Here is a 14253-nt window from a genome sequence, read left to right on the forward strand (position 1 = left end):
GAAACCAGCGGCTGAACAACAGCAGCACGTTTAAGCTTGATAAGCTGTTGTTAGAATTTATTTAATATTACTTTCTACACCAGGATCCTTTTCTACGTAGCTGACGGCTGGTAACTGTGCAGGGGCGGATCTAGCAAAGTTTAGCCAGGGGGGCCGATAGGGCATGAACAGGGAAAAGGGGGCACAAAGACATACTTTTCTTTCTTATTCTCATTTAAAATGTCTAGCTTTTAATAAATAATTATCTGAATCTTACACCCAAAGTTTTAATCTGATGTAAAATGTATAGAAGTCCATTACTGTATATAGTAACTGTTAAGTCTAATATACCCTAGTAAGCTATAGTACTTTTTCCTTTGGGAAGGTACCATCTGTGAATTCTGCAATTCTGTTGAAGAAAGATGTTGAATCTATTTCATTATTCTTGAAAAATAATTTGTTTCTGTGCATTTTTTTTCACCCTGCATCAAATTAAAGTTGATTACATCGATTAAGCATCATGAGGTGGAGGGTGGGTGGTTCCCTATTTTTTTTTTTTTTTTTGCTGGGAGTTTGCAACCATATTAGTTAGGTTGCTTAATATTTCTGCTAAGTACTCTTTAAAATACCAGAATAGGGAGGATGGAGTAGGTTTAAGTTAGGTTTTAAGTTAGGTAAGGTTTATTAGATTGATCAGTGTTGCTGAACTATGAAATATTTTGGGTGCAGTATATTTTTTTACACACAGGTATAACAGAATAGCTTTAGTGTTGTTGTTTATTTAAACTTGAGTATGAACTTATACAAAATGCAGCAAGATATTAAAAAAAAACAGTTTTATTGATTAAAAAACACACAATATCGGATTCATATCGGTATCGGCAGATATCCAAATTTATGATATCGGTATCGGTATCGGACATAAAAAAGTGGTATCGTGCCATCTCTACACTATAGTAGGGATTAAGTCTTGTTTTTCCAAAGCTCTAATAGGTAAGTTTGGCTTGAACCAAATGCCTTTCATCTTCTTCCTACAGTTCCCTTCACATCGTCAAGAAATACTGATTTTTTTTTCTACCTATTGAAATACTATTCTTCACCTATAGTTGATGGTAGACACATAAAATATGTCATTTTGAAATAAAGTTCTTTTCCAAAGCATGTCCCTCAGCCCAGCACACTTTATTCTGCATATCATTTATGAATCACAGAAAAAGGGTAGTGTTATGGGTAAGTAAAATTACATTGGGGGATGTCTATGTTACAACAGCTAAGACATTAAACTCAACCTACCACAAAACACAAATAAACTAGTAATTAGTAAAAAATTATAGTTTGTACAGTGCTAACAACTTTAAAAGTCAATATTTGCTATGACCACCTTTATTCTTTAATACAGCCTTAACTCTCTTAGGTAAACTTTCTTGTCATTTCTTTAAGTAGTCTTTGGGAATAGTTCTCCAGGCTTCTTGGAGGACATTCAAAGCATTTCTTTGTATTATGGCTGCATTTTGTTCTGTTCTCTGTCAAATTGATCCCACGCTGCTTCAGGGATGTTAAGGTCCGGGCACTGGGGAGCCCAATCCATGACTGATACTGTTCCATTGTGTGTTTTCTATCCAGGTATGCTTTTGCTGTGTTTGGGATCATTTTCAAGCTGAAAAATAAAGCTGCAGGCAACCAGATGCTTTCCAGATGGTATTGCATGTTGGATCAAAATCTGACAGTACTTCTCTATATTCATAATTCCAACAATTTTGACAAGATCCCCAACAACCAACACTGGCTGAAATGTAGCCCCGGATCATGATAGAGCCTCTATGTTTGACAGATGGATGCTAACTATTGTACCACTTGCCTGACCTCCTCCATACATACTGACCCAAATTTCACATTTGGGTTCATCACTCCATGAGGCCTGTTGCCAATGATTTTCAGCCTAGTTCTCATGTAATCTGGCATAACCTGACACAATAAATATACACCATGCACACTGTGGTATGTCACATTTTTTGTCTAATAGCTGGGAATCATCTTGGTGCAAGAATACAGTTTTATGGCTGTTTAACTGTTTTATCTTTGACATGTTTTGTAGATTCAACTAAAGAAATGGTAACTATGCGTTTTTCGCAACATGCTGGAGTAACAAAAGTATCTAAAGGTACAGTTTAAAATGTGCACTTCACGAAATTGTCTCTTATGTGTAGACACAACAGCGAACTCTAATGAAAAACTTAGTCTGGCTCCTTGGAAGTAAACTAAAAAGAAATAAGAGTTGTCTCAAGACTTTTGCACAATGCTGTGTCATTTAGTATGCTGTCCTCTTATCACATTGCTAAACCTAACTAATGTGAAATAATACAAGAGCTGTCTGTTAATTTCCTGCCTTTATGTTGAGCAAAATCTGCTATTTTTAGAGGAAACATTTCTTGATTGCTCTCCATGGTGCTGATCCTGGAACCCCCGGAGAGGCGGAAGCTCTCCAAGGTACCAACAGTCCGGCGACCGTGTTTAACATGTGCACCCTATAAAATCTGCAATTGAATTCATTTTATCCCAGTAATATGCGCAGCTGTTATCGCCCGTACCATATCACAATATAACAGGAATGAATATCAGAACAACGAGCTCTAATAATCAAGTCATGTAACGCTTCGGATTATACGTCCTGCCTTGCTTGCCGTAGGAAACGCGGAAAACAAAAAGAACTGAGGGCATGGTGTAGTCAGTTAGCCTGCTAGCCATTTTAGGCTATTTACTATCGTAAAAAATGTTTAGCAAAAAGTGATATTTTTTGTGTTGATACGGGAGAACGTGGCGGGGATGTGGCTGAATAATGGGAAACGTCTTTGGGAGAAAGAGTCGACCTTCTCGTGTAACGGAGCAGGACAAAGCCATTTTGGTGAGCTGATAGCGGTTATAGCATCCCCGATATCGGGCTAGTGTTAGCGGTTGCACGGTCTTGTGCTGTGGTCACACGGAGAGATGAATTAATATCACCCGATGTGCTTACTGTTGGGTTTCTCTGCGACTCGTAGCTCGTGAGAACTGTATTCCCCTCCTCCGTTTAGCACATAATAGTCGTATTGGTTTCATAAAATATCTACTGAATGAGTAAATTTATTTATAATATGCGACATCAGTTTCTGGATATCTTCGTTGTGTTTTTGTGTCTATTTCTTCGTTACTTTTTTAGTAGATAAAAAAAAATATATATGAGTAAAATAATTAAATGTCCCTTGCACCTTATTGGGTACTCCTGTTTAACTGCTACTTAATGCAAATATCTAATATCTAATCAGCCAATTACATGGTAGCAAAGGATGTAAAAGATGAAGCTGTCAGGCAGGAGGCGAAGAGGAAGACCACAATTATGGATATATGGAAGGAGAGCGGAAGAGGATTCAAGAGATCGTCTTCTATGGAGGCAGATGATCTGCTGTTACATTCCTAAAGTGAGCTGCTGAAAAAAGGAAATCTCTCAAAATGACCTGATGATGACAGAGTTCATAAGCAAATGAACAGACTCCTTTGAGCTGATGAGAAGATACCAGTAACTACTACTCATTACCACCAAGGTATGCAGAAAAACATCTCTTCTGCAAGTTTCGAACAACATCGCAAACCTTGAAGCAGGTGAGGTACAGCAGCTAAGAACAGGAAAATGAGGTTACAGTTCACATGAGCTGACCAAAATTGCACCATAGACATTGAGATAGTAGGGTCAGAATTTGTAAATGACATGAAAGCATTGATCTACCCTGCCCATCTTGTACCAAATGGGCACCATTTAAATGCTGCATCCTCCCTGAGTATTTTAGCTGACTATGTCCATGACTCTAAGCACAGTCTATCCTTGTTCTCATGGCTAGTTCCAGCAGAATAATGCGCCATGTCAATAGTTCAAATCAACTCAAACTGTTTGTTTGATCATGGCAATGAAGCCACTGTACTCAAGTGGCCTTCACAGTCACCAGTGTGATCTGGTGTAACGGGTGGTGCAGATCTGCTGCAACTGTATGATGCTGTCATGTCAGTATGAACCAACATATTTATCTAACTCATTACTAGCAAGGTGTACCCAATAAAATGGCAAGGAATGTGTATATTATATTGTTGTTGTTGTTTTAATTTTCTCTTTGGGGATTTTGTCCAGCAACTGAAGCAGCAGAGAGACAAGCTAAAGCAGTACCAAAAGAGAATCACCTTACAGCTAGAGAAAGAGCGACGTCTAGCAAAGCAGTTGCTACAAGATGGCAAGAAGGAGTAAGCACAAGTTGGATCTTACACAATATCTACCAGCATGTAGTTACACTACTGTGAATACTGGCAACAATGTAAACAAATGTATGGTTTACTTAAATATGGATAATGCTACTTAAAATTTCGCAAGTTAATGACTCCTGCACAGAGTCCGTTTTCTCTTTTGTAATTCAGTTTACTTTATTCGGCATGCAGCGGTACACACTGTATTCGCACGGTTAAAAAAAGATATTCTTTGTTATATGACGCTATGTATTTTCATTTGTTATTGCAGAAAAGCGCTGTTGCTTCTTAAGAAAAAACGGTATCAGGATCAGTTACTAGAAAAGACCGAAAATCAAATTTCAAACCTCGAGCGCATGGTAAGTTTCATAACATCAGTCCACCAGGCTTTGATATTCAGTGCCAAGGGAGAGTGGACCAGTTCAATTCTGCAGTATTTAACAGTTTCCAAAATAACTGTTTCCATAATATGTTTGCTTAAATGCAAATTGGTCTAAAGTTGAGGAGTCCATTGTGGCCTTAAATTCATTTGAAGAGTTATTTGTGATACAATATTGTTTTGTGATAACTTGTGATTTGTAACTATATTTCATGCTAATCCAAACCAAAAAATAATGTAACGTAAAGTGTTTGTTTTAACTCAGTCTCTCTTTAATCACTATTTTATGAGAAAACAAAAGGGACAAATACTATTTGATTTGTTGTTTTGTTTATTTATATTTCATGTAACTATTTTTACAATGCAATTGTTTGTCAACAGGTTCAAGACATTGAGTTCATGCAAATTGAAATGAAAGTCATTGAGGGACTTAAAGTTGGCAATGACTGTCTGAAGAGCATGCATGAGGTAGTGCTTCTCATTGTTTTTCCTGTACTATGCATTTTCAAAATATTTTAATACCACCTTAAGATTTATAAACATGACTGTATAATGTAACATTATGACAGATCATGTCAATAGAAGATGTGGAGAGAATCCTGGATGAGACACAGGAATCGATTGAATATCAAAGGGTAAAATGCCTTACTGATGTTTATCAAATATACCTGCACAGAACTATTATTAATACCGGTACTGCATGTATGCCAAAAATCAGCTGAGGTTTGATTAAACTACATGTCCAATAGTAATTATTTCCTTCATATTATAGTGTATATTCTGGGATGATACGTATCACTTTAAGAGAATTTTTAAATCAACTATTTAGTTTGTTTGTTTGTTTTTAATTTATTGCTTTATTTATGCACCTGTAGCAAATAGATGAAATGTTGGCTGGAGTCCTGACACAAGAGGATGAGGATGCTGTCTTAGCAGAGCTGGAAGCTATCACTCAGGTGGGTGTTACGCTGCATTTTAAACCTTTGTTGTTACTAAAAATATTTCCAAAGCATGCATACTCTTTTGCTGTTATCGCCCCACTTCATCTAATAGTTACGCTCACCGAGGCTCCGAGCATGACCGCAGCATTCAACTGCTGGCCACTGAGTGCTTCCACTTGAGCAATTATGTGGTTAAAGCTGTGATTCACGGTTGAGTCATGCGGGGATATCACACCTAAACTGAACGTTGCCATTTAACCTTAAATCTATAGAAATCTGGTTTTTGAAGAGAAGAAAACTGTGTTGCAAAGTTAGAAGACTTTTTAAGCTAATTACAATATAAATGTAGCATAATAACACAGTGAATATGAAACAACTGTGGGTATGAATTTGGTTAATTCATTGTGATTAAAACCTCAGAAAATTATTCTTTTATGATGTAATTATTATCCTAAATGACACATTCACATGTCTGTCAAACTACATGCTGTAAATTACTGTGTTTCACATTTGAACAAAGACTGGTTTTAAGAATCAGTTCGACACAATTATGCAAATAAAATTGTAGCGCAGTGGATATTATTGTATTTGAAGCCGAATTAAATGTGTTTCATCTTAAAGATACTGCAAATTTTTAAATGCATACAAAAATATCCTCCCACACCGCTAGACCTCACTATTGTACAATGAAATCAGTTACACAAACCCAAATACTGCATGAATTACACCAGTGCAAAGAGCACTCAAAGTAATTTCTCTGTGGATTATCTTTACAAACAGGAAACAAACAACAAACAACTCCTGAATAGAAAGCACATTATAAAGATTAACAAGTTGTTTTAAGATGAAAAAAGAAAAATTACCTAAAAATTAAGCAACAAGAAGCAAAAATCGATCTTACAAAAAAAAGAGGAATATTATTTTATTTTAAAGGAGCTATAGTGTTTTCTAAACTGTGAAGTACGATGTAAATGCCAAAAAAAAACTAAAGCGGTAATGCATAGAAACAACTTGAGACCTCCCAGAAAATGTCTGTAAGAGGGGCAATTAAAATATATCTGAAAATGAATAGAATCATCTGGACGCTCTTATAAATTAAAACTGCAACCAATTAACCATCTATACATCAAACAGCTGTTAGTTCAGTCTGGATTCTTTATAACAACACATCTATATTTTAAATTAGAATCAAGAAACCCAAGGTAACGTGAACTGATCTCAGCCTAATCCATAAGAGCTACTTATAAAATAGCAGATTTTGACATATCAGAATAGATTAGCTATCAAGAAGGAAGAAACCAACATAATTTATTGAGCAAAGACAACAATTTTTTGCAGTTTTGCCTCTGAACACCACCACAGTGGATTTTTAAAAAATCTGTTTTATTTAGCTTTTCATTAAAAGGTTTTATATGAGCCCCAAAGAAATATCAGTGAAACTGAGAAAGGCCATCAGGCTAAAAAAAACACAATAATTCTATCAGAGACATAGGAAAAAACTGTAGGAGTGGCCAAATCAGCGATCTGGTGCATTCTTACAATCTTTGCCAGGAACCATCTAAAAGAGCATCCATAGTCTGGACAAAAAAAAAAAAAAAAAAAAAAAAAAAAAAAAATATATATATATATATATATATATATATATACACATATATATATATATATATATATATATATATATATATATATATATATATATATGTGGACAGATAAAACCAAAATTACCTTATGCAAGAATGATGGAAAGAGAAAAGTATGTAGACGGAAACGAACAGCCATGAAACATATCACATGTCAAACATGGTGTAGACAATGTTATGACATGGGCATGTAGGGGTGTCAGTGGATCTGGGCCACTAGTGTTTATTGATGATGTGCTTGCTGATAGAAGTAGTAGGAATATTTCTGAAGTGTACAGCGCTGCACTCTCTGCTCAAATGCAGGCATATACTGCAAAACTGACTCCAGCACATAGATAATGACTCGAGCATATATGTCTAAGCATACTACAAAAGCAACACAAGAGTTTCTCAAGGCAAAGAAATGAGCCAAACGTGTGACCTGATCCCACCACAACATAGCTTTACAGTTATTAAATGCAAACCTGGATGCAGAACATGCCACAGCAGAGGATCCTAAGGAAATAAACAAAGCATTTTGTTGATGTCCATGGGTTCTAGACTTCAGGCAGTCATTTGCTGCAAGGGCTTTTTAGACAAGTATTAGAAACAATCCTTATATTTAAAATTATGTTGGTTTATGTGACTAATTTTGAGCCTAGGAAAATGGAGGTTTGTGCATAAAAATGGATGTAATTCCTAGTTAATGGCATATTGTTTGCTAAAGCTACTTGAATTAAAGCTGAAAGACTGTACTTCAATCACAAATTGATTTCTAAAAAAATCTAAAATCCCTTGTTCTGGTGTGCAGAGCCAAAATGTCAAAAAGTGTGTCTTTGTCCAATATATTATGCACCTAACCTCAACTAAAATTAAAATAAAATCCATGTGCAACTTTTTGTAGTACTGCTTTGATAATGAGTCCACGAATTTTTCAGCTTTTCAGGAACTAAATATGTCAACTGGCTTTCGCAATCTCTCTTTCTGCAACAGGGAGAAGACGTAGCACTTCCAGAGGTCCCCAGTGAACCAATACCAGAGGTCTCAGAAGCAGCTAAAGCAGAGCCAGGTACATCTAATCTTTCACTCAACAAATCATTCCTTAACAACCATAAATTAGTGTTTGATGCCACACTATTTTATTTTGATTTTGTGTTTTCTAGAGAGGCGAGAAGCAAAGAACAAGCCAGACAGAGAGCTGTTGGCAGCCTAATAGACTGAATGTGTGGTCTGTATCCAGTGTTAAGCTGCATAAAGAGGTGGATTTCTTTTTTTCTGGGATTTGGTATGTGAACACGGGACCTGCACACATCAGTGCATCTTCACACAATTTACAGAATCAGCACTGTCTGTACTTGGTTCACCGCTCCACTTAAGTCATGCATAAAGTGAAATATTCTATTTCTCTGTGTCTGATTTGGTTAAGAAGAGCAGTGTTGCATTGTAGCTGTTATTGTAGAATAACAGGAGTTTTTAGATGTCTTACACATTATTTACAGCTGTCTTACATATTAAATTGAGCTGTGGGAACAAAACGCTGTCCTGTCTTTATTTGTCCACAACTGATTATTTTTTGTCTTTCTTGTAATTTTTATAAAATAAAAAAATTAAAATAAAAAATAAATACCAGTCAAAATGTGCACCATACTTTCTCCAGAAGGGGGCACTCCTCGCTTGTGTTTTTCTACACGCACTCCACATAACAGGTGTCTTCATTTAGAGTGCCGTTAGTGAAGTGTGTACTTGTTGAAAGAAAATCAAAATCTCATGTTGCTAATATGTGGGTGATGTTTAGACAAGGAAGAAAATATAGTATTTACAATCTGACACTAAGCAGCAATTAGACACTAATTAGCATGTACAATGCAGCTAACACAAATTATCCTATGAGGAAAAACAACACCTATGGTGTAACAGTTACAGTGCGACTTCCCTAAAGCCTCATGTAAAAGTAGACATACTTGAGGCAGATTTACATGGTGTATAATGGCTTTAATCGGAGGAATATGGCTTAAATGCACCATACTGAGGCTCTATCATTTATTACTGATTACTGGTGCGCATGGAGATAAACTGGCAGGATGATCCCATTACTTTAACCAGCTGTTCATGCTGAGTCATATATGTTTATAGGTTAAGGTATATACTAGGTCCTGTTGTGCATAACTCTATCAAGCTTATCATTGTAAACACTGGAGCGATATGAATAGACAAACTTACATATTTTAAAATACATGGCATTTGTGGCTACGTGAACGAATTTGCCTCAAATATTTAGTAATGGTAGAGATTTAGGGGGCGGGCTGTAAATCTGCATTTTGACAAGATGGTGCTGCGTTCTAATACCGTGGGAAATAATGATTTTAACCGTTTAGTATAACAAAAACACGTCGTGCAACGTCGTAGAAATTTCGTTATGTGACTTTCATTGCCATGATAACGTAGGCTACCTTGACAGTCTTTAATAATTGGTTTGGGTTTTTTTTACGACTTTTAAATTTTATACTTTTGGGGGATAAAAGCCCTCCCTTCATATTTTCTCATTCTTGTTTACCCCTAATCTATACGTTCGAATGTATTCGATTTTCCTTGTAAACAAAAGCTGTAAAATGTCATAGTATACTTCTTTTGTTTAAATCTTCGCATCGCACACAGTGTTTGAGAGATTGCGAAAAAAATAAAATAAAATAAAGGAAGCCCAACAAAAATCAGAACTTCCGAGTAGACCGTAAAGGCAGCATCGGACTGTCAGCTGTGGAGAGAGAAGGTGTGTTTAGTTAGTGGGTTTCGGGAGCGCAGAGTCACTCGGTCTCTTATCTCGCCTGTTGTTAGATCGCACTCGTGCATTTACCTGTCTCTCCCCTGTTTTTTTTTTTTTTTTCTTCCCCTTTCTCTCCGCGGATACACGTTTAAAGTAAAAACAAAAAAAAACAACGTTTATGGTCCTGGCTGAAGATTTCACCATGTCTCGCACAGACGAGGTTCACCGTTTGACGGAAAATGTCTACAAGGTAAGGTTCAACTAATTAATAAAGTTTGGAGGTATATACGAACATGTAATTTTAGCCGCAAAGCACGCACTGCAGCGGCAAAATGAATTTGATCTTTGTATAGTTTTGGTCAAGATGCATTCAAAACCCATTTTTTTAAATCATCGATGATCTCTTTAGGGAGAGGCGCCGAAGCTCAGCAGGTTACTAATATTATTATTATTTTTTATTTTTCACTTGATCAAAATAATGTATTTTCCGCCTCCCTATAATTTTGCGTTCCACCACAACTTACGGCAACACCTTTCCATCAAAACTGCAAAATCAAAGTCACTCACTCTTGCTATTCCTGCTCCTTGGCCTGTTGTATGAGTAGCCTACACCTATAGTGGTCTGCTTGAATGTAGTATGAGCTGTTCCTTGGTTAACTAGTGGTTATCGAGCACAACCTGCTGAAACATTAACATACTGCATTCCAGAAGTCAGTGCTTGAGTGGCACAAAAGCCTAAGCATCCTGTTGCAACAAGTAAATATTTGCCTCTTCAAACCTGTTCTTCTTAAAACCCTATGTGAACTGCGTTTGATTGCTAAGCCTCAATTCTGGGAAGACACATTCTAGGTAAAAAATGAATGGAAGGGACTGCACCATCTAAACCCACCTTTTATTTTTAGCTTTTTTCATGTCTCAGTATTTTTAATGCAAAACTTGTCTTCAAATTCTTTTTGTAGAAACAGCAATGGGTTGGATTTACGGCTGTATAGTAAAGAAGAGCACCTAATGACAGAATAATAAGGAGATTTGCCATTTATCATCTACCAGTGCTTTCCCCTGTTGGTGTATACATGGCTGGAATGCTCATTTGATTATAAAAGTGGTTGATGAATAACTTAAAAGAGCTAATGCTCTAATCATGCACTTGTTTTCGTGCTGATTGCTTTATAATTTATTAAACCTCACTGCAGGCTTTGTTTAACAACCTTTGCCATGGTTTAGAGTTGCAGCCAGTAATGGAATGTCAACATAATCTCACCATATGATGGCTTGCTCCTGTGTCTGCTCTGTAATATTCTTCGGTTTCCCTAATGACTTAGGCCTGCTTGAGGTGGTCTCTATCTTATATCTGTATATATCTAGGTATTGATACATGTAATAACCTAAATATACTCTATTGCTAGCTGTTTCCATGCAAAGCATAAGCCAGCAGAAGTTCTGTGAAACCCATGAATGAGTCAAGACGAGCTGTTCTGATACCTATAGGGAATTGAGGTATCAGAAATGAGCAGACATCTAGTGGTTCTTCGAGCCATAAATTGAAGTAAATGTTCCCAGCACTGGTTCCAATTTTGCCTGAATGCCCTTTATCATATGGGGTTTATCCAAGTGCTTATTTCCTGCAAATGTTGGTAAATCAGTCCCTCCATAAAAGGGGGCAGAAAGAAACACTCCAGATTCCCCAAATCTTTGGGGAGAACAGACCCCTCTGCAGATTTTGGTGCTCATTCAAGTAAAAGCCCAGCAGTGAGTCTCTGTCTCTGGGGTGAAGGCACCCTGTCAAAGCCCTGACAGCCCAACACTGATGGGCAGTAGAGTGGAGAAACAGAGTCCCATTTCCAACACTGGGGAACTGACCCAGTGGCAAAAGCCAGGAGGTCAGAGAGTGAGTGTTATCTATAGTCACTGCTTCTTTGGCACTTTGTCATGCTTTTTTCACCAAACCTTGCAGCATAAAAGCAAGTTTCGTACTGTTCTTTAATATTTCAAGAGTTCAGTGTGACCCATATCTCAGTGAGGGGAGAAACATGAGTCTTTTACTGTATACTGCGTGTTGTTAATGCAGTAGAGCTACAATGATGAACTGAGTTGTCTGTCAGAAATTATTCCACAAGTATCTCTGTTATTGTTATTGTGTGTTATTGTCTTTATTCTGATCATTCTTGAAACACAACTCTAGATATTGTCTGCCTCTCTACAAGATGATTAAAACTAGCTTTGGGTATATGTTAACAGACACTTTTCCATGTTTTTAAGACATTATTATTTGATTCCCTCCTATGAACTTTAATTTTCACAAAGAAATGCAGTTTCAATTTTTTATGGTAGTTTAATTTTTGAGAGAGACAGAATATCATCCAAAAATACAGGAAAATAGCAAATATTTGATCCCGTGCAACCCACCAAGAATTATATCTCCTAATATACAGATTAGCTATGTGCTATTTTATGTGGTACACAGATAACAATTACTCTATAAATGATCTGAACTTTTTATGAGTCAGTTCCTTCCAGTCCAACATCTCTGCCAACATGGGCAAGAGCAAAGAGCTCTCAAAGGATATCAAGAACAAGATTGTAAAGACCATCAACAAGAAGTTTGGTGAGAAGGTGACAAGTTTTGCTGTGATTATTTGGAAATGTAAGGAATATAAAATGACCGTCGATCGCCCTCGGTCAGAAGATCTTGCCTCACAATGTTAGGAGGATCTTGAGAAAGCAGGCGGACACAGGAGGCAGTTGGGACCATAATCACCAAGAACACCACTGGAAATACATTACGCCTAGTGGACTAATATCTTGCAGCACCCATAAGGTCTCCCAGCTCAAGAAGGCACATGTTTAGGAACATTTTAAGTTTCAAGTGAACATCTGAATGATTCAGAGAAGGCTTGGAAGAAAGTGCTGTGTATGACCCAGAGAATACCAACTTCAAAGAGGTGGAAACATTAGGCTTTGGGGCTGTTGCTTTGTGGCTGGGTCTTCCAGAATGACAACAATCGAAACATACTGCCAAGGCAACAAAGGAGTGGCTTGCTTAGAAGCACATCATAATCATGGACTGGTCTAGCAAGTTTCCAGACCCCAGTCCTCTTCAGTAGAAAATCTTTGAAGAACCTTAAAGGATTTAGAGAGTTTCTATAAGGAGGAGTGGCCAAAATCCATCCTGAAATGTGTGAAAACCCAGTGACCACCAAGTCATATGTTGCTTGGAGATCAAATGCTTATTTCACTCAATGACAGAGAAGTCAGGTTATAGCATTTATTTAATTTAATGTGTTTTTTCTAGACTTTTGTTTGGTATTCTGTCTCTCCCCATTTAAAGGAAACTGCTATGAAAATTGGATACTTATCATTTCTTGAAAGTGAGAAAACTTCCTAATTCAGCAGGGGATCAAATAATTATTCACTCGACTGTATATGTGGTACAATCATTGTTTAATCAAGACAAAAAATTGAGCTGGATCATTAATAAAAATTTTATTAACCATATTTTACACTCAAAAAAATGCAGTAATCAGCATGTTTCATCACTTAAATCTCCTGTTATGAGTTAAGATGCAAAATTACACATTGTCTGAGGCTGAAATGCAGACTGTCATCTTTAATTTCAGGGGATTTTCAGCCAAACTGATGAAACGGTACAAGTCATGGCTTCTGTTACAGGATTAGATTAAAATGATAGAAAATGGATGCCTGAAAGTGCACAGAGGTAAACGGAAACTTACTCGACCGTATGATTACTGGCTTGGAAAGAAATACATAATGATTGAATATTTCTTTGTGTTTTGCTGAGTAAGAGTCAAACTTGGAATCTCAAGTTGTTTTTCATGTTAGACTTTTTTTGTGCTAATTGCCTGTGGTGATTGAACATGAATAGTCTCTTGCACCTCCAAGTGATAAACAGTACAGAAGTCTTCTTTGCTGAGAAAAATAATTGCTTTAACTTCCAAAACCTTGTAACCCTGCTTATCTCTCTGGTCTGTACATATCAGACAGCAGACAATAGTTGTGTTTGTCTGATTTGCAAGCAAACAACTCCTGAGGAAGAGAAAATGTTAAAAAAAAAATATGCAGAGACTGTAAAGTCATTGCAGTCAGCAGCTGGGCAGATACCGAGTAATCACTAGGGAGGTGAGGGGGGTAACTGCGCTGCTGTGAGTCATGTTAGCCCAGTTGAGAGTGTGTGTTTAACAGGGCTGGAACTGTAGGCACGGTGAGAGCAAGAGTGGGGATTCTGCATCTCGCTCTGAGTATTGTTCCTTCGGCAAAGGGCAGAGACACTCCTTACTTTCCAGAGATGAC

General features: G+C 37.0%; 2 protein-coding genes across 5 annotated transcripts in view; both read left to right on the forward strand.

Annotated features, from left to right (window-relative positions):
- The first annotated feature begins 2640 nt into the window (after positions 1-2640).
- On the forward strand, positions 2641-8713 carry LOC116317686 (charged multivesicular body protein 6-like). The gene is made up of 8 exons (XM_031736536.2): positions 2641-2881; positions 4136-4245; positions 4517-4604; positions 5006-5092; positions 5194-5259; positions 5500-5580; positions 8178-8253; positions 8348-8713. Exons 1-8 carry the CDS (start codon positions 2816-2818, stop codon positions 8395-8397), a joined length of 624 nt encoding a protein of 207 aa, XP_031592396.1. The 5' UTR covers positions 2641-2815; the 3' UTR covers positions 8398-8713.
- Positions 8714-9956: 1243 nt separating this feature from the next.
- Positions 9957-14253, forward strand: part of baiap2a (BAR/IMD domain containing adaptor protein 2a) — a 51802-nt gene continuing 47505 nt past the window's right edge. For all 4 annotated transcript variants that reach the window (XR_005612819.1, XR_005612818.1, XM_031736474.2 and 1 more), the window contains exon 1: positions 9957-10195. Coding sequence is in view for 2 of the 4 variants with exons in the window: in XM_031736474.2 (XP_031592334.1) it covers positions 10124-10195 (72 nt within the window). In the remaining 2 variants the exon portion in view is untranslated. The remainder of the gene's footprint in view (positions 10196-14253) is intronic.

Source organism: Oreochromis aureus, linkage group 4 (genome assembly GCF_013358895.1).
Source record: "Oreochromis aureus strain Israel breed Guangdong linkage group 4, ZZ_aureus, whole genome shotgun sequence".
Lineage (NCBI taxonomy): Eukaryota > Metazoa > Chordata > Actinopteri > Cichliformes > Cichlidae > Oreochromis > Oreochromis aureus.